Source organism: Syngnathoides biaculeatus, chromosome 3, assembly GCF_019802595.1.
Source record: "Syngnathoides biaculeatus isolate LvHL_M chromosome 3, ASM1980259v1, whole genome shotgun sequence".
Taxonomy (NCBI): Eukaryota; Metazoa; Chordata; class Actinopteri; order Syngnathiformes; family Syngnathidae; genus Syngnathoides; species Syngnathoides biaculeatus.
Window position 1 is genome coordinate 19,547,048 of NC_084642.1, and position 17,846 is coordinate 19,564,893.

Genomic DNA, 17,846 nt, shown 5'->3' on the forward strand with positions numbered 1-17,846 from the left:
TGTGGAGTTCTCATGTTCTCCCTGTGACTGCGTGAGGTTTCTCCGGGTACTCTGGTTTCCCCCCACAGTTAATGGAAAATTCTCACCCAGCCAGCATACCCGCAACAGCTGGTACAGAAAATAAGTAAATGGGAACCAAGTTGCTACATTTCTAATAGTTGAAGCTGCCTGTTCATTCACTTTGTCACATTTAAATTTGTATTCATAAATGTTAGTGTTTCAAAAATCTAGGCTCACAAAGAAAGCTGTAAAAGATTTAAAATATAGTTTGCTGTACGTTTGATATGCAACATTTTTACTATTACCTTGGGGAAACCATTTTACATCGTTCTAATTCAGGTTTTTTTTTTGGTAACTTGGCAAATAAACTCTGAAAACACATCCTTAAAATAATGTAGGACTATATAAATAAAAAAGGACCAACTTTTCAGTCGTTTTTGTATTTTTTTTATTGAAAGAACACGTGAAAAACTCATTTTATAGATCTTTCATGAGCTTTGAGTTTACTGGGGGTCGGTGGTGGTGGTGAGGGGGAGTCTGATTACACTAACAAAGTGTATCCTAGACATGAACATGAGTTGCCTTTATTGTCATGGTCTCCATACTGGTTTGTAACAAATGATATAAATAGAACGTGGTATTCTCCGCAACATATATAACTTTACAGCCGGATGTACATTTCAGTATATTGTTAAACTTTTTTCCCAAAGCGGAATATTGTGACTTTATATAGTGCTGCTTAGCTGGCAATAGAAAAGCACTGCGAGGAACTATCTCAATATTTTGAAGTATGGATCTCCTCAGTCATGAATAAAGTTTGGGAGCCCTGTAAGCATCCGCAGGAGGGTTCCAGCCATTTTCACAAATCAGGAGCATCCAAAGTTTAAATGAGATGGGAACTGCCCCACCCTTGGCACGCTTTCCTCCTTGCAACTAGGCAACTACTGTACACTACTTATAAAAAAAAAGAATTGGAAGTTTGCATTGCGCCACAGAGGAAGTGGCGGTTGAGTCTAATCAAAATGCAGATTGACATTTCATACAAGTACTTGCTATAACTATAGTGTCTGTACCTAACCTGTAAACTAGCAGGATTGAAAACCACAGATTAGCAGGAAAAGCCATCAATCCATTTTCTGAACCCCTTTATGCTCACAAAAACCTCAGGTGTGCAAGAGCCAATCAGATCTGAAAGAGTCTGTAGCCAATGACAGGAGCAGGGAAATCCAGCCCAAAAAAATCTTTGCATCAGATGTATCCTTGTCCAAATTAGACACAATGGCTAGATAGAGAAAACATTTTCTCACTAAATGAATACTTTTTGACTGGTATGCGTGGATCTGCGATGCGATACACCCATTTTTAGCATGATTAAGACGATAGAAATTCTGTACTTTCCCACTCCAAGTAGTGATGTTTGCATGTGAAATGTCTGCTCGACGTCTACAGTGCTGTTGGTCTGTAAGAAGTATGTGAAGCCTAGATGACGAGATAGAATTTCTAAAAGAACTGCAAGCCTTGCTTGCCTCAGTTAAGGTCCGCGTTCAGGAGATTGGGCAAAAAAAAAAAAAAAACCCGGCAATTTTCCAAGGCGGAAACCACTGCAGTGACAAAAAAAGAACAGAAAGGAAAGGCTTGCCTTACTTTTGCTAATAAAGGTGAATTACGGACAACTTTTGTGAGACGATATGGACTGACAAGATGAAAAGGAACACAATTTCATAAAAAGAGCATCGCAGTGTTGAAACACCATTCAACATTTTTTAAAAACATGAGACCTCTGACACAAATGCACAACACCAAGTTTGGAGTACAGTGAATTGAATTCCAAATAAATTACAGGGATCAGAAAGTTATACTCTTCATTTTCTTTTAATGTATAAACTCAATTTCGAACGAGACTCAGTTTTCCAAATGTTCCAGAAGCCCAGAGGAAGTAACAGACTTACAGAAAGGCAAGAGTTCGGGATGGTTCGTGCTCTCATTTGTTTTGGGCTGGTTTTCCAATCGACCGATGAGCTAACATGCAGTTTTTGGGGCTCACGTGCGGAACATGAACGGCACATTTGCAACAAGTTCACCACCTCGTAGTGCTTTTTATTCACATCTGCCAGAAAGCATCAACATTAAAGGGAGAGCTGTAGAAAATCCCCCCCCCCACCCCCCCATTGAAGGCACTCCCTAAATACAAAGTGGAGCCAAAAATACTGAAAAAAATGCATTCATGTCACATATCCAGTTGCTGTCCCTTTTTTTTTTTTGGTGGAGAGAAAATTCATCAAAAGGCTTCACAGAAAGCAATTTGGAATAAAGGAGGTTGACCGAGGAAAAATTTCAAACTTTTTGGCTGATGGCTAACTACTAAAAGCACTCCCCGAAGAAGAAGGGGAAAAAAAAAAGGTTAAGTGGACTTCTCTCTACACACATTGATCATTCCAGATGTGCTCAAATTTGCTTTCCTTCAGGCCCGCTTGACACAACGTCACATTCAAAATGGAAGTCAATCAAAACAAAAGGAAAGAAGAAGAAATAAAGCTATCTAAGCACAGTCAGCGTGCAAACCGACTCTGCTTATTTTACACCACTGATCATTCGTTGAAGAAAAAGAAAATGGAGGCGACACGCTGCTGTGTCATCTTCCTTCCTGGCAAATGTCGGGACCCAAGAACATGTTTGAAAGAGCTACGATTGGTCGGCGTAGGCGTCCAAGTGGGTGGGACTACGCAGCTACCTTGTTGTCCTTCTGGAAAAGAAACATGTACATGCTTTTTTTGTGCAGGAATTGTACCTTAACATTCATACATTTGTTTGTGTATTAAATAATTTTACTGAAAGCATATTTAAAACATTTGAACAACGAGTCCCCTGCAAGTGCGCAAGGTACTTGAACTGGACATTTACCGCATATTCAAAGCCGGCAAACTCGCGGCCTCCTCTGGTGCCCCTGAAGTTGCCTCGAAAGCCGGGCGGCGCCCCTCGAGGAGGGCCGAAGGAACCCCGGCCGGACGGCCGTCCTCGACCCCCGCGGGCGCCCATGTAGCCTCGGCTGCCCCGGTAGCCTCCTCGGCCGCGATGGTGCCTCAGTGGGATGCCGAACGTCTCGGCGTTCATCCGCCGCTCTTCCGCCCAGGTTGACCTCCGCTCTCTTTACGCACCGAACAAAACGAGTGCTGTTAGTTAGCAGCACTCAAGAGTTAAAAAAAAAAAAAAAAAAAAAAAAAAAAAAGTAAAAACTACTCCACGTGCCACTTACCTCGAAAATCCTCCATCATGTGATTTACTGAAACACAAAAAAAAAAAGTGTATAAAGCGAAATGGAAATATTTGAGGACATTTGTAGTATTTGCTTTAAAAACAGTAAAACGTCTGTAGGCATACATTTTGGAAATATTAATCATTAATTTTTTTTTTCATAAAATTACACTTTTTTGCCTTAGAGGAAAATGACTTTTCAATTTGACCTTAAAACTTGTAAGTCATTTTAAGACTTACCTCTGGTAGTATAATTACTTGTTGTAAAACATTACAACCTATCATTTTTATACTGTGAGATTTCATAACACTTTGCTGATATTACAAATTATTGTCCAACTTTTAGAAGAGTCATTTTCCTCATTTTAACACTGGTTTCTCATAAAATAAAAAACTATTAATTTTTCTGTCGTCTTACTAATTTTACTACTTACTACATTGTTGTACATTTTCCCTGTTAAAAAAATAAAATAAAATTCACAATTGGCAATAAATCAAGGCATTATATTACAAAACACCAGTAATTCTATTTTTGGCAGAAAGTAAAAATGCAAGCCAAGATGAGCAGAAATATTTAAAACACACGGGTACCTCTACTTACGAACATCTCTAGTAACAAAAAATTCAAGTTACGAAATGTGTCCTCAGAAAAATATTGTATCTAGTTATGAAGGAGGTTCAGGATACAAAAGGAAAAAAATAGGTGATAGATTCGCAGCCTGCAAATTCCACAGAATGTAAACATCCGGTAATGTAAATTACCAATTTTTATAATTCTTTACATGATGTACTTTGAATGCTTATTTTTAGCAGCGTGTGTGTGTGTGTGTGGGGGTGGGGGGGTTGTCTGGTGGCTTGGAACGCGTTAGACTTTTTACATGTAAACTGCACTTCCACTTACGAAAAATTCATGTCCCAAAATGATTAATTTCGTAAGTAGTGGTATCACTGTATAAACCTGCATAGTTATAAAAATGTTTTATGATGCCCACAGTTTGACCAGTTTCAACAGATTATTTCCATTCCATCTTTTCCCTACAGGAAAAATATAGAAAAAAAATGAGGTTGACCAATGTTGCTCTAATTAATATTGTGCTAATTGATTGTATTATAACCATGACGGCATTGTTAGAGTAAATACTTGGAGTCGTTGCAGGACAGGTTGTCAAAGAAGGACTTGGTCTTGTCATAGTAACAGGGCGGTATCACTGCCTCTTCTTCCTCAGCAGGTGCTTCAGCACCCGGGTGTTCGGGGTCAGCTTCTTCGCCATTAGAAGTCTTTTCCGCCTTGTCGTCTGTGGTTAATGAAGGGGGATTGGGGGGGGGGGGGGGGGGAAAGTAAAGCAACAATCACAAGAGTGTCTCGGTTTGAGTGTGTGCATCACCTTTGAGCTTGAGTTTGGTCTGCAGCTCCTTGTCGATATCGTCCTTGTGGAACTGAGCGTTGGCTGTCTCGAAATCAAAGTCCTCCTCAAACTTCATCATTCCATCCCGGCGCACATTCACTTTTCCCCTGCTGCGGTTGCCCCGTCCACGCCCGCGCCGCACTGGCTGAGTGCCCGCTGACAGGTAGCACTGAGCTTTCAATCGATAATTAGAGGAGTTTCAGTACATATTGGCACACAATACTTGTATGTCTTTAAAGTAGTAGTAGTAGTAGTTACCAAAGTATGTAAAATGCATTAAACTACTTAGCAATTTTGAATCCTATTTTCTGGACGACAAACCGTTGCTTTTTCAAGGCGCTGTGAATCATGTGGCATATTTAACAATGGGGGGGAAAAAAAAAAAAAAAAAAAAAATTGTCGCTAGGAGCTACGAGTTTAAATGTATCAAAAACTTGTTTGAAAGTCACTAAGAGCAGTAAGTCCAACATGGCTCATGTTTAGTTTTATTGTGTACGTTTGAAACAGAAATGCAGACTACATACCTCCTTGACGCCTGTTAGGGTCCCGGTTTTCAACAGCACCATGCTCATGATCCCCTTGACTCACTTTTGGCACCTCTGGAGCTAAAACACATTAACAAAATAGTCTTTCACACTTAAGATAACTTTTAAGCACTCCGGTTAAAATGTAGTGTACCGTTCTCACTAGGGCTGCAAAATTAATCAAGCGATTAATGTGGTAATCATTTAGAGGGATCGTACTTTAAAAAAAAAAAAAAAAAAATTAATCGATGCCTCGTCCCATGTCATCATGTTACTGAGCCATAGCAGGTAAAGTTAGGTTTTCATGTTATCCCATGTCCGATTTTTGATGTTTCATGTTTTTTTGGACCTTGTGATTTTTGTACCCTGTGTATGACCTCTGCCTGACAACAAACCTTCCTAAAATCCATACTTACATCTCTGCTTCCATCATCTGGGTCCTACCATCCACCTCGTTCGTGACAAAATAAAGTTTATCATCTCTGCTAATATTACGGTGTTTCAAAATGCGAGACGCCATCATGAATTTTGATTTTGTTATGCTAACAAGAGAGTGAATTAACGAGAACTGACAAGAAAATGGCAGCACCATATGCTGGAGACGGATTAAAAATATTTTGTTTAAAAAAAAAAAAAGAAAAAAAAACTACTATTTTGAAATGTAGGAAATCGGAAACAACTTTTTGGGGGGGGGCCTAAGAAACCATTAATATTTTCTGCAATATGTTTAAATATTATTTGCGGTTGAGAGGCTGAAATTCCAAGGATTTGGGGAAGTGGGGCTCAGATGGTAGACCAGGTCGTCCAAACAACGAAGGGGTCATTGGTTCAAAACCTGGCTACAATTGTCCACATCCCCAAGTGTCCTTGGTCAAGCTACTAAACTGCTATTTGCTCTAAGTGGGCCTGGCATCACAGGAGTCGCCCATTGATGGATGAATATGCGTGTGAATGGTTGGATATAAGTCTTTGTAAAGCACTTTGGCCACTGTGACAGTGTAGATAAAGCGACATAAGTACAGTCCATTTACCGTTTACAATAAGTTCACATGTAAACAATCACCAAAAATCATCAATTAATTGTTGAAGCTCTATTCCTCACCCTTTCTCTGCTCCAGGAGGTCTGGTGGCTTTTGGTTACCAACGGAGGAGCCAACAGGTCGAGGGGCCGGGGCTGACACTTGACTCCTCTGTCCGACTGGCACTGCCAGGGCAGCTGAGTTGGGGGCCTGCGTAGCCTGATCCAGGGCGGAACTCTTTGCTAGGGCGTCCAGTTGAGGACTTTTACGACCTGTGCAAAGAACTACATTAAGTTTTAAAGGCCTTCAGAGAGTGATCAGTCCAATGGGTTCTGACTTAGGTATAAAGTCACAATTACAGGAAGTAACTCTCTACAGCTGGTCTACTATTTCTGCCCTTCCAGTTCATCATGTGAAATGGTTTACACAGTTGAAGCCAGAAGTTTATATACACGGTGCAAAAACACATTTCATTTTTTGTCTTATTGTCTAAACCCCTCCTTTTTCTGGTCAGTCAGGATCACAAAAATTACTTAATTTTGTCAAATTGCCACAACAATGGGACAATTTCTTATAGAATTTTATATTATTTTCATCAAGGTCGAAAGTTAACCTTTTCCTTAGTACCGAGTAGCATTTCCTTTGAACTGCATGACTTGGGTAGCCTTCCAAAAACCTCTGACAGTGCTCTACTGGAATCCGGGCCCATTCTTCCTGATAGAAGTGGTGTAACTGAGGCAGGTTTGCCAGTTGCCTTGCGCGCACACGCCTTTCCACATTTCTTCACAAATTTTCGATGGGATTCAGATCAGAGCTTTGTGATGGCCACTCTGAGACATTGACTTTGTTATCCTCGAGCCATTTTGGCAGTATGCTTAGGGTCATTCTCGATTTGGAATATCCTTTGCACCCAAGTTTTCGCTTCCTGGCTGATGTCCCGAGATGTTACTTTAATGTGCTTTCTTCAAGATGCTGTCTATTTTAAGAAGAGCACCAATTCCTGCTGCAGCAAAAGAACATGGTGCTGCCACCTCCATGCTACACAGTTGGTATAGTGTTCTCAGGTCTACAAGCTTCCTCCTTTTTCCTCCACATGTAAAATTGGTCATTGTGACCAAACAACTCCACTTCGGTTTCATCAAACCACAAGACATGTCTCCAGAAGTTAAGATATTTGTCTTTGTGTCTTTTTACAAAGTGTAGTCTGTCTATTTATAACGTTTCTTTAGGCGTGGAGCCCATCTCTGTCCTGAGCGGTCAGATGGCTGGATATTCCCAGAATGTTTATACTTGCGTATATTTGTTTGAACAGATGAACATGGCACCTTCAAACATCTGGAAATTGCACCCAAAACATGAACCAGACTTGTGGAGCGCCACAATTCTCTCCGATTTCCTGGCTGATTTGAAACAAGGAAGCACAGTTAAAAGGTCAAGTGTCGTCAAACGTATGATTTTTGGTATATTATTAATGAAAAACCCACAGCCAATATGGTCCCATGTGTTTAACCACAAAACATGATTTTGACGTATACAGCTTTTTGTAACCATGCCATGAAAATCCTCGAGGGATTTGTTTTCGAGAAGAAGCAGGAAGTGACGTACAGGACAGAGGCGCCCCCTAGTGGACTCGTTTGTTTCCATTAGTTTTATCTCCGGGAAGGTAGCTCGTTGTTCCTTCGTGTTAGCCAAAATGCTGACTCATTGCATTGCTGGACATTACTTGAACACTCGGGAGAATGGAATTACCCTTCATAAGTTTGAAAGAGACCCTGTTCGTTGTGAAAAATGGATTACACGGGTGCAAAGGACGAGAGCTTCGTGAGTTCCAAATAGCAGATAGGTGTGTCTATAGCTCAAAAAAAAAAAAAAAAAAAAAAGTTTGGGGCGGACCACGTAATCGGCCTCTCTCATAACATAGTAAAAGATCCGCGTATGAAATGCGTTGATGTGCCCATAAAGCTATTAAAAAAAAAAAATAGTTTTGGGCGGACCATTTAATCGGTCTCTGTTATAACGTAACAAAAGATCAGAGTATGAAATGTGTCGATGTGCACGTCGCCCAGCTAACAATGTCTTGATAATGTTTGAGTGCTGCGGCGACTTTGAACATACCCCTAAAAACAACATAGCAAGGCTCCACCTCCTCCTTATTTTCCACCACGGGCGCCGAAACTCAGCCACACCGGCTGAGGTGCCGCGTTCGGCGGTCACATCTTCCGCGAAGGCTGCGCGTCGGGCTTTGCGACGGGGGCAGCTCTGAAGAACCCATCCGAGAATGCGTTACTCAGTCGCGTGCGCGCATAAAGGGTTCCACCTCGACTGTGACTAAAGCTGCACTGCTCGGCTCTGTCATAAGCCACACCGGCCGGCTGCGATGAGGCGCGATGGCTCATCTCCGCCGCGGGAGTAGATCGGACGGGAGGCACTTTGGCCGTGATCGGGTATCATCTGAATATGGCTTGAAACAATAGTGTAATATTGCCCCGGTAACTTCATTCGGTTGTGTGGTGTTGTCCTTTTCGAAAAGAGCTTCGGTGTCAGAAAGGGCGTCGGAAAAATGCGAATACCTCTGTTGTTCGGCTTCCATAGTAGCAGGCACTGCACATTTTCAACGGCGGAAGTGACGATGACGTCAAGGACAGAGGACGCGACTAATATGGCGACCAGTTGGATGTCGAGGGACACTCAATAGCGCAACTTTGTGCATGGATGATGCACTCTCCGCTCACTTTTTTTTCTTCGTATAGACATTAAAGTCAATAGTTATATGTATTTTTCATTACAATATCTATTTTAGAATGTTTATAGGGATGACACCCGGGCTTTAAGGTGTGGCCTTAAATACATCCCCAGGTGTGCTGTCAATTAACTCATGTTGTCAGCTAACCCATCAAGACCTTCCAAAAGCATGATATCATCTGGATTTCCCCATGTTCTTATGTATGTAAAAAAAAAAAACATTTTTTTGTGATTGATTGAACAAAACACTATAAAACGCCAAATCCTTTCCCTACTCACCAAGGCTAGTGTTTGTGATAAGATGGTGAATTTTGTCTGAGTTCATTGTGATGTTAAGATGCTACAATGAAGTTTTAGAGGAATGCTAAGTGTTTTTTTTTTTTGGTCATGTGCCCATACATTGATTTGAAGACTAAAACAAATGCTAAATATCATCAGTCCAAAAGTGCATGCAACCGTTTATCTTGTTAGCAGTTTAAATGTTGGGATTGATTGCAGCGCTGCGTTAGGTCAGATGAGGCCCGGCGCGTACCATATGGTACACATCGTGAAGGGCCTCCTTTGCACAATATAATCTTATTCCAACTGTTGCACTGAATTTCGGAAGAACCAGAACAGGGGTCACCAACGCAGTGGCTGCGGGCGAATGGTAGCCCACGAGGACCGTATAAGGCGCCCGTGAGGTATGTTCTCAAAATACCATAGGCCACAAATAGTTACTATTATTTGTGCTTTAAATTCTTAATCTGACTTGCTTACGTGAATTAAAATTTTAAAATACTTGTAATGTCATTTACTACAGTAAATTAAAACAAAAATATTTTATGTACATGTAATGAACTGAGTCTGAAATTTGCCGCAAACAGGTCACGTAGCCCTTCATGCGATTGGTGCTCACGAAGTAGCAGTCAGCCTCAAAAAGGTTGCTGAGCCCTGAACCAGAATGTCAGTCCCGGTTTCAATATGTTCTCAATACCAAACCCCCAAAATTATTGTCATGTTGTTTTGACATGACTGATTAGAACATATGACTATAGGATTGAATATTTTTGAAGATACTTAGTATGCAGTACAAAACTATATAAAGTAAATGAACTCGTCATTTGAATTGAAATTTCTGAATCATGTCACCAGCTAGGTGATTGTTTTTTCTTTTTTTAACTCGCTGATCAGCCCCAAAAATCCTGATTGCGTAAAGCCTAATTGTGAAATATTGTCACAAAAACAACAGAGAGCATAAATATATTCACAGGTTGTATGAAGTGGAATTAGGCCAAAACACACACATACACAGAGTAGTAAATTTGCGTGCTGCGGGTTTAAATGCACTCTTGCTCTCTCCTCACATTCAGTCAACCCCCCCCCCGTGTGTGTGCACCTTGCAGAATGTCTCTGTCTCTCGTTAGCAGTTTCATTCTAAAAAAATGTTTTCTGTATTTTAATAAGCTGCATGCTATAGTGTACAACACAGTAACAACAACATTTGCCCCTATCCTCTATAATAATATGAGACTTAACGCCTTTGGCTCTTGTGTAAATGTTCATATTTCATTAGAGTGAATGCCTCAAGTCTTCCATAGAACACTCTTCGTCATCGTATCTCGGTAACCTCTCTAGTTAATGGATCTTCCTGTCCACATCTTAAAATTTGTTAAAGTGTGTGGAGCCACATGCTGCAATACAGCACTCGTATGTCAAAATTCATGTAGAAGGGAAATAAAAAAACTTGTCCGAGTGACAGCTTGTATCTTAAAAGCCTCTACGTTGGGTCAATCGTAAAACTACACCAATGTATTTATTCCATTTATAAACCTGTGAGTCAACTCATTACATTGACTATTTTTACATTTCTGTACCAGCAGGTTTACTTTCTTTCACACTTCTAGGTCAGTTAGAAGAATTAAAATGTCATTAAAAACATCTTACCTCCGGGTGCCCCAAACTGCTGAGCACCCAAAGGTGCTCCACCAAACTGTCCATAGGACTGCACTGGGGCCCTGCTAAAAGGAGCATACGGGCCGGGAGACTGGAATGATGATGATGGGCCTGCTGTGCTACTGCTGGATCCAAGGGATGACTGCAACCACAAATACAAGGAATGGCAAATTTAAATGCAGCACTTTAACACCAAGTCACATGGGCTAGTCACTCAATTTAATGCCAAAAGTTTAAAATAACTCTTCTAATAAGACTTACTCAACTACAGCTTTACTTTTGTGGGCGAGGAATTATTATTATAAAGTTCCTCTTTCAAATTCAGCTTTAAAGATGCCACATTTGTCTTGCAAGTTGATGCAGGGTGCACTGATGCAGAGTTTTGGTGCGTACCATTCAATATGAAAGACTGCAAGCTTAAAACGGGAAGTTAAAACTTGCACATATAAACCATTTGAGGTGATAGTCCCAAATAACTTTTAACAAATCATATTCAACTTTTAGCAGAAACAATTAATGATTAAGTCAATTGGGCTGGTTCCACACATGACCTTTTAGTTTATAGTTTTGTAATTGATAGTTATAAAGAACCTCGAGTAAAATGTTGATTCTACTCTGTGCTGCTGGCTGCTAAGAAAATTGATGTTCGTATTTTCAACACCATTTAGTTAAACAATGGAAACTTTTTGGATTCATCACTCGAAAAGAATCGGAATCAAGAATCATTTGGAACTGCAATAGAAATGAGGACTCAATCGGGATCGCTCAAATTCAATCGATACCCAATCCAAGCCATTAACCTAATGAATTATTATGTCACAAAATGCAAGCTGCTTTGGTGGAGATGAACAAAGGCTACATTTTTTTTTCAAATGAATGCCTTAATTGTTGGCATGGTGGATGACTGGTTAGCACATATGCCTGATAAAGGGCTATTGGTGTTAGAGAGGAAGATGCAGGGGATAGGTTTACATGGAAAAAGATGACACACTGTGCCGACCCCTCATGGGACAAACCGAAAGGAAAATAAGAATTACAAAGAGCAAACAAAGGGTCCCTGAATGCACTCATACAGCCCCCCCCCTTTGTTTCTTTCTGAAGCGCACAAAAAGAAAGGCAGCATGTGCATAATTTTTTTTGCAACTCTAAACAGGTCCCTCTGTTGGTCACTTTCAATATTATCGTTGATTCATGTTTTTTTTTTAAATGAAGCCTCAGTGTTAAAAGTTGACTGCAATTATATTTCAGTACACCAACACCGCAACAGACCCAACAATGTGACAATTGTGCACATTGCGATGACGATGCTCAAATATAGTGCAACCCTACTATTTAGCCACATTGGCTAAGAGGATTCATGACCCAGATCCAACACAGTGTGTAGAGTAATGGTATTATTTTTAAAGATGGAAAAGACAGACATATTTTGATGACAGGAGATTATGTGCAAAGAGCTCAGTACAACCAGATAGTGTCAACATTTTTTTTCTAAATCGCTTGAGGGAAAATTGGATCTTTAATTGAGGTGGGTAGCGCACCTGACTGGCAATTAACCAAAGTACTGCATCAAATAGTCAGTCATTCATTCATTTTTGAATCCGCTTATCCTCACACGGGTCGCGGGAGTGCTGGTGCCTATCTCAGCTGTCATCAGGCAGGAAGCGGGGTACACGCTGATCTGGTTTCAAGCAAATCAAACGGCACGTAGAGGCAACAGTCACACACACAATCACACCTAACGTCAATTTAGAGTCTCCAATTAATACGTTTTTGTGGGAGGAAACCAGAGTGCCCAGAGAAAACCCACCAAGGCATGGGGAGAACATGCAAACTCCACACAGGTGGGGCAGGGATTTGAACCATGGACCTCAGAACTTTGAGGCCAATGGTCCAACCAGTTTCCCCACTGTGCTGCCTTCAATTAGTCATACTAAAGGGAATTAAAAATTCCTTGATGGAGCAAAAGCCACTTCATTCCCAGAAAAAAAATCTTTATAAAAAGGTGTCTGTAATTAGTTAGAGTCGAAACAGCACCTCATGATTTATTTATTTTTTTTTAAGTATGGCACCTTTTAGTGCAATGCTCTATTTGAAATACAATAAAAGCAAGCACAATCACCTACTGACAGATGCTATTTGTGCAATATTTGAAATGGGGTGCTTATGTTAAAGTTGATCATTCACTTATTATTTGCTATGACTGTTTTAGCAAGGGGCAGAACAGTAAGTGACTGGTTAGAACATCTGCCTCACAGTTCTGAGGACCAGGGTTCAAATCCCAGCCGCGCCTGTGTGGCGTGTGCACACGCCCCCGTCCGTGCGTATTTTCTTTCCGGGCACTTCAGTTTTCCAATTGAAGACTGAATTGCCCGGTGTGATTGTGAATGGTTGTTTCTTTGTGCCCTACAATTGGCTGGCAACCAGTACAGGGAGGACCCCACCTCCTACCTGAAGATAGCTGGGATAGGGTCCAGTACTTCCATGATCCTTGAGTATAAGTGGCTCAGATAATGGATTGATGGGTTTTAGACAGTGAAGGTCATTTCAAACATCTGGCGGCAACATATTTTAATCTCCCTCTCTGAGGGGGGGAAAATGTGGCCTTCAATATAGGCGTAGCATTTGTTTATTAAAGTTGAGTTCCCTGGAATTTATTTGACAAACCTTTTTTGAGAGGAGAGGGCTCCTATTATCAGACTTTTTTAGAAACTTAATGTGGTAGAAAGCACTACGTTATTCGTTAGTCAGGTAGGGAGTTAGTTGTGGAAGCATTCTGCACCAATGTCTGCAGTCTTCAACTTGATTGGTACCATCTGTGTTTTCTCAATAAATGTACAGAAGAATGCTGTCAAAATGGTTCACCTGAACGATGGCCGGGTCCTGAGGCAGGCTGCTGGTTGCCTTAGGAGGCTCACATACAGTTAAGTCCTTAATATCACTTCCCCGAAAGATTATGTACTCAAACACCTCATCCCGAGGTGGAATGGGCCTTTCAGTGGGCCTGTCCTCTGTTCCAAAAGACCGAACTGTTGGGAGAAATACAGAATGATTCTTCATATAACAATTATTGCCATTGGGAGTACGAAAAGGACACATGACATCATAAGGCATGGAAAAGCTCTAAAGTTATTTAGCATTAAAACACCGCCATAATTTTTTTCAACTTTACTTACTTTCGACGAGGTTCGGGAGACCAAATATGGTATTTCAAATTAAAGTGATTATTATTATTTTACTGAGACTTTGACTTACAAACTAGCGCCAACACAACATAAACAAAGGGCACACGTTAGCTAGTGAGCTAGCTGGCTAACTACGAGAAAAACGCTGTCATCATTCCTCAAAGAAGTCCCCAAAATACACCGTTTAGGTGACTTTTGCGAATACAGTGCACCCTCTCTGTGACTAGTCTTACCTTTAGCGAGGGCTACGGTAGAGTTTTCAGTGTCAATGGTGTATAAAATTCCTTCATAGCGAATCTCGGCCTTGGAGATGAGGCTAATTTTGCTGCCGATATAAGGTGTTCCTCCTCCGCTCATTTTTACCTCTCTTCAACCACTAAAGCACGAGTTTGACTTATGTATTTTTCTCTCTCAAAAGAGGCGTCGAAATTACGAAGCTCAGAAATGCAAATCAAAGAAAATTGAGCCGGAGAAAATAAGTTAGGAAGTGGGTTTCTCTCGTCAGTGCCCAATTTGAAATCTACGACACGACATGGCCGTATTGGTTATTTTCACACAGCGCAAAGGATTATGGGAGGAAAAAGCTGGCGTGGGTTCTGGAGTTACAGCCACCGCTTCCTCTCTTATTTATTTTTAAAATGTAATTATTTGATAAAATCAAAGATAACGTCAGTTGAATTTTCCGAACATATAAAAGAGTTGAGAATAAAAAATAAGACAGGATTTAAGATGCAGCAATTTTTGTTTTATCGCGAGATTGCACGGGATTGCTTCGCCCTGCCCCATAATTTCTTCGATCTAGTGCAAATTGTAACATTCGGTATAATGTTTTTTTTTCTTTTCGAATATTACAAGGTTATTGGCGTGTGAAAACATCCTGTACGTCATTGCGATTACCGTTCGACTGTATCAATAATTAAGAACTGAAAAGGAACAAGGAACACGACCACTTCGCTTCCCTCCTCTAAAATGTCCAATGACGTCAGACCCATTCCCACAATGCCTGGTAACACGCATGCGCACAATAAAAATAAAAAGACAGCAATTGGAGATCAGAGATGGCGGGTGCCTCCGACCCCCTGGAAGATATGCTCTCTTCCGAGGTGGATGAGAAGGCTGTGAGCGACTTGGTGGGCTCGCTGGAGTCTCAGCTGGCTGGCCAGAGCAATTCGGCGGGGAAAACCGAGGAGAGCCGAGGTGCTGGCTCCGTTGCCCCCGCTAACCATCACTTGGAGAAAACGCTACCAGCTCCGGTGGGCTCCCCAACACTAGATCATCAACAACAACAAGGGCGCCGTAATAAACCCGACATGCGCCAGGAATTAAACTGCACGGACGTTGGCGCGGATAAAACTGTCAAGTCTCTTTCCCTGGGCTGCACCCCAACCCCCGGTGAGCCCTCCGACGGCGTCGCTGCTGCCAGCAATAGCGGCTCTCAATCACATGGAGCATCCATCACAACACTGCCCGTGTCCGGCGTGTCAACTTCTCCGCCGGCCAGCAACATCAGCACCGCGGCCACCTCTGGCCGCCCATTGAATGCTTCCCCGGACTCAGGTGAGCCATACTCGGACGCTTCGAAACGACGCCCGGCCACTCCGCGACGAAGCGCCTCGGCTCGGATTAAGAGTTTGAACGGTGCCGCTGCCGTGACGACCCGAGGGAACAGCAGCGGTAGCAGCCCCGTGGCGGGGGCCGACGACGCCGGCGGCAGCCCCGCGGACCACCAGCCGGCGAGCACCGCAGCCATCAATACGTCGACGTTCACCCTCGCCAAAGCCAGCCTGCCTGCGGGTCAGTCGGCCATTGCCTTGGACCGGGGCACCCCCACCATCGCCTTGCACAGACTTCCCAGTCACATCGTGGCCAGCATCGCCCAGAACGGGACCAGCGTGTCGGCGTTGGCCCAGCAGGGTGCTCAGACGTCCCCTGTCAACTCGCCCCCATCGTCCTCCACTTCTTCCTCACCACCTGCACAAGAGAACCACACTAAAGTCGCCCCAGAGCCTGCAGGAGCTCCCAGCGAATGTCAGTCCGAAATTGTCACCACAAGCTCTGTCATAAACATTGTTAGCTCTAATGCCGTGACAACAACACCCACGACTAACACTACCACCAACACAGTCACTCAACCTTTAACCACCACCGCTACTACGACCACCACCACCACGACTATAGCGGCCGCCTCAGCGACAACAGGCAGTGTTGGTGGTCAGACCATATCGGTGACCACCGCCATAAGCGCGGTCCGGCCGATCACATCCATCCCCGCTACACCCGCCGTCCCCGCCATCCCTCCGGCTCCAGCCGCAGCCTCGCCAACCACTCTGACCCCGACCCGGCCAGCTGTGACCACGGCTCAAAGAATTGTAGCACCGCAGCTGATCGTCAGACCGCCCCAGCAGCAGACCACCATCCAGCTGCCCCCTGGGTTCACCATCCCATCTGGTAAGGCTTGCCACATCCAGGTGCTTGACACCCCCCACCTACTTTTTTATTCAATGTCACAGCATTGGTGATAGACACTACATTACTGCAGTGTTGATAAGTAACAAAGTACAAATTCTGCATAAATAACCTTATATGCTCTCAATTTTACAAGCACTTTTATTATGTTCTGAGTCAAATTTGATCAGAAGTATTCTCATAATAATTTTCAGTCACATTATGTTTGCATCTTTGCAACATCTTTGCAAAACGTATTAGTAGCCTGTAATACATTAATAAATGGACGATTATTCCATCATTATTTCAGAGAAAATGGAAATTGTATTTTATGTTGTACATTCCTAGTACTAGTTTTTGCAATTGCAGCCACCGCCTGACTTCTGTATGACTTCTGTTTCTTATATTTAATATGCACTGTGTTATCATTCTTACTGTTTTACACATTCATTATTATGAAATTTCCCATGACGTGTCAAAGACCAACCAGTGCACACTTCTGTGGGAACTTTTGCAAATGTGGTGGAAACACAGACAGTTCCCGGGGCTGTCACACTACCCAGTGAACACTGCCTGTGTGTCTGCATTGTCATATAAAAATACACACATACTGTATGACTTCAACACTTTTCTGTTTTGAAGATCCCCCTCTTCCAAGACCAATAGGTGATGTGTTTCTGAGAGAACCTGTACGAGGAGCACACGACAATTCTCTGGATTCTTTCAAACTCCCCTGTGAACAACATCCCCACTGATCCATAAAAATACAAATATACACGGAACGGTCTAACTATTTTCGAGAATTCCCACGACACTAACACATTCGTTCACATTTATATTGGAATCTGCGCAAATGTAACAGATACAGAGAGAGTTTTCGGGACTGTTCTATTTTTTTGTTGCATCCAAAGTTGCAGACAGGTGCAACCACTATATTATAAATGTTAGAATTGTATGTATGAAAACGAATAGCAATGTAATATAGGGCAGTCAGGGGAATTGTGTGAGAGATTGTGCTTTTATTTATTTATTCATTTATTTATTTATTTATTTATTTTTTAAATAATCTGAACTGTTATTCCAATGAGCATAGTGTATCATAAAAAGGCTTGCTAGGGTGTCTGCAGCCAGAGGCTGAGCTACACTGTATTTGTTAACATGGTAGCTTTCTAGAACATGACATACTTACACTTTGTGTCCTTTACCATGTGACAACTCTGTATGGTACAAAAGTGTACTGAATATGAATTCATGTACTGTTAGACACCAAACAATAGTTTCTGATACGTGCCTGTCAAAATAATGTTATTTTCCCAAATAAAAGACCTGGGATGGACACTG

The 17,846-nt window shown here is 42.1% G+C and overlaps 2 protein-coding genes across 3 annotated transcripts in view; one reads left to right on the forward strand and one right to left on the reverse strand.

Moving 5' to 3' along the window:
* Nucleotides 1-431: 431 nt before the first annotated feature.
* lsm14ab (LSM14A mRNA processing body assembly factor b) lies at nucleotides 432-14,608 on the reverse strand. The gene is made up of 10 exons (XM_061814712.1): nucleotides 14,294-14,608; nucleotides 13,741-13,904; nucleotides 10,870-11,020; nucleotides 6,285-6,473; nucleotides 5,183-5,263; nucleotides 4,638-4,832; nucleotides 4,394-4,547; nucleotides 3,254-3,280; nucleotides 2,902-3,145; nucleotides 432-2,743 (listed from the first exon to the last, which is right to left on the reverse strand). The coding sequence occupies exons 1-10, from the start codon at nucleotides 14,415-14,417 to the stop codon at nucleotides 2,720-2,722; spliced, it is 1,353 nt and encodes a 450-aa protein (XP_061670696.1). The 5' UTR covers nucleotides 14,418-14,608; the 3' UTR covers nucleotides 432-2,719.
* Nucleotides 14,609-14,930: 322 nt separating this feature from the next.
* The window catches only part of LOC133498178 (transcription initiation factor TFIID subunit 4-like), a 138,233-nt gene continuing 135,317 nt past the window's right edge, over nucleotides 14,931-17,846 (forward strand). For both annotated transcript variants that reach the window (XM_061814710.1, XM_061814711.1), the window contains exon 1: nucleotides 14,931-16,508. In XM_061814710.1, coding sequence (XP_061670694.1) covers nucleotides 15,119-16,508 — 1,390 coding nt within the window. In that variant the 5' untranslated portion in view covers nucleotides 14,931-15,118. The remainder of the gene's footprint in view (nucleotides 16,509-17,846) is intronic.

Coding starts and splice junctions, on each gene's coding strand:
- lsm14ab (XM_061814712.1), bottom strand. CDS start 14,417: ATGAGCGGAGGAGGAACACCTTATATCGGCAGCAAAATTAGCCTCATC. Junction 11,021..13,740: donor AGGACCCGGCCATCGTTCAG/GTGAACCATTTT, acceptor TTGTGGTTGCAG/TCATCCCTTGGATCCAGCAG. Junction 5,264..6,284: donor CCTCCTGGAGCAGAGAAAGG/GTGAGGAATAGA, acceptor AATGTGTTTTAG/CTCCAGAGGTGCCAAAAGTG.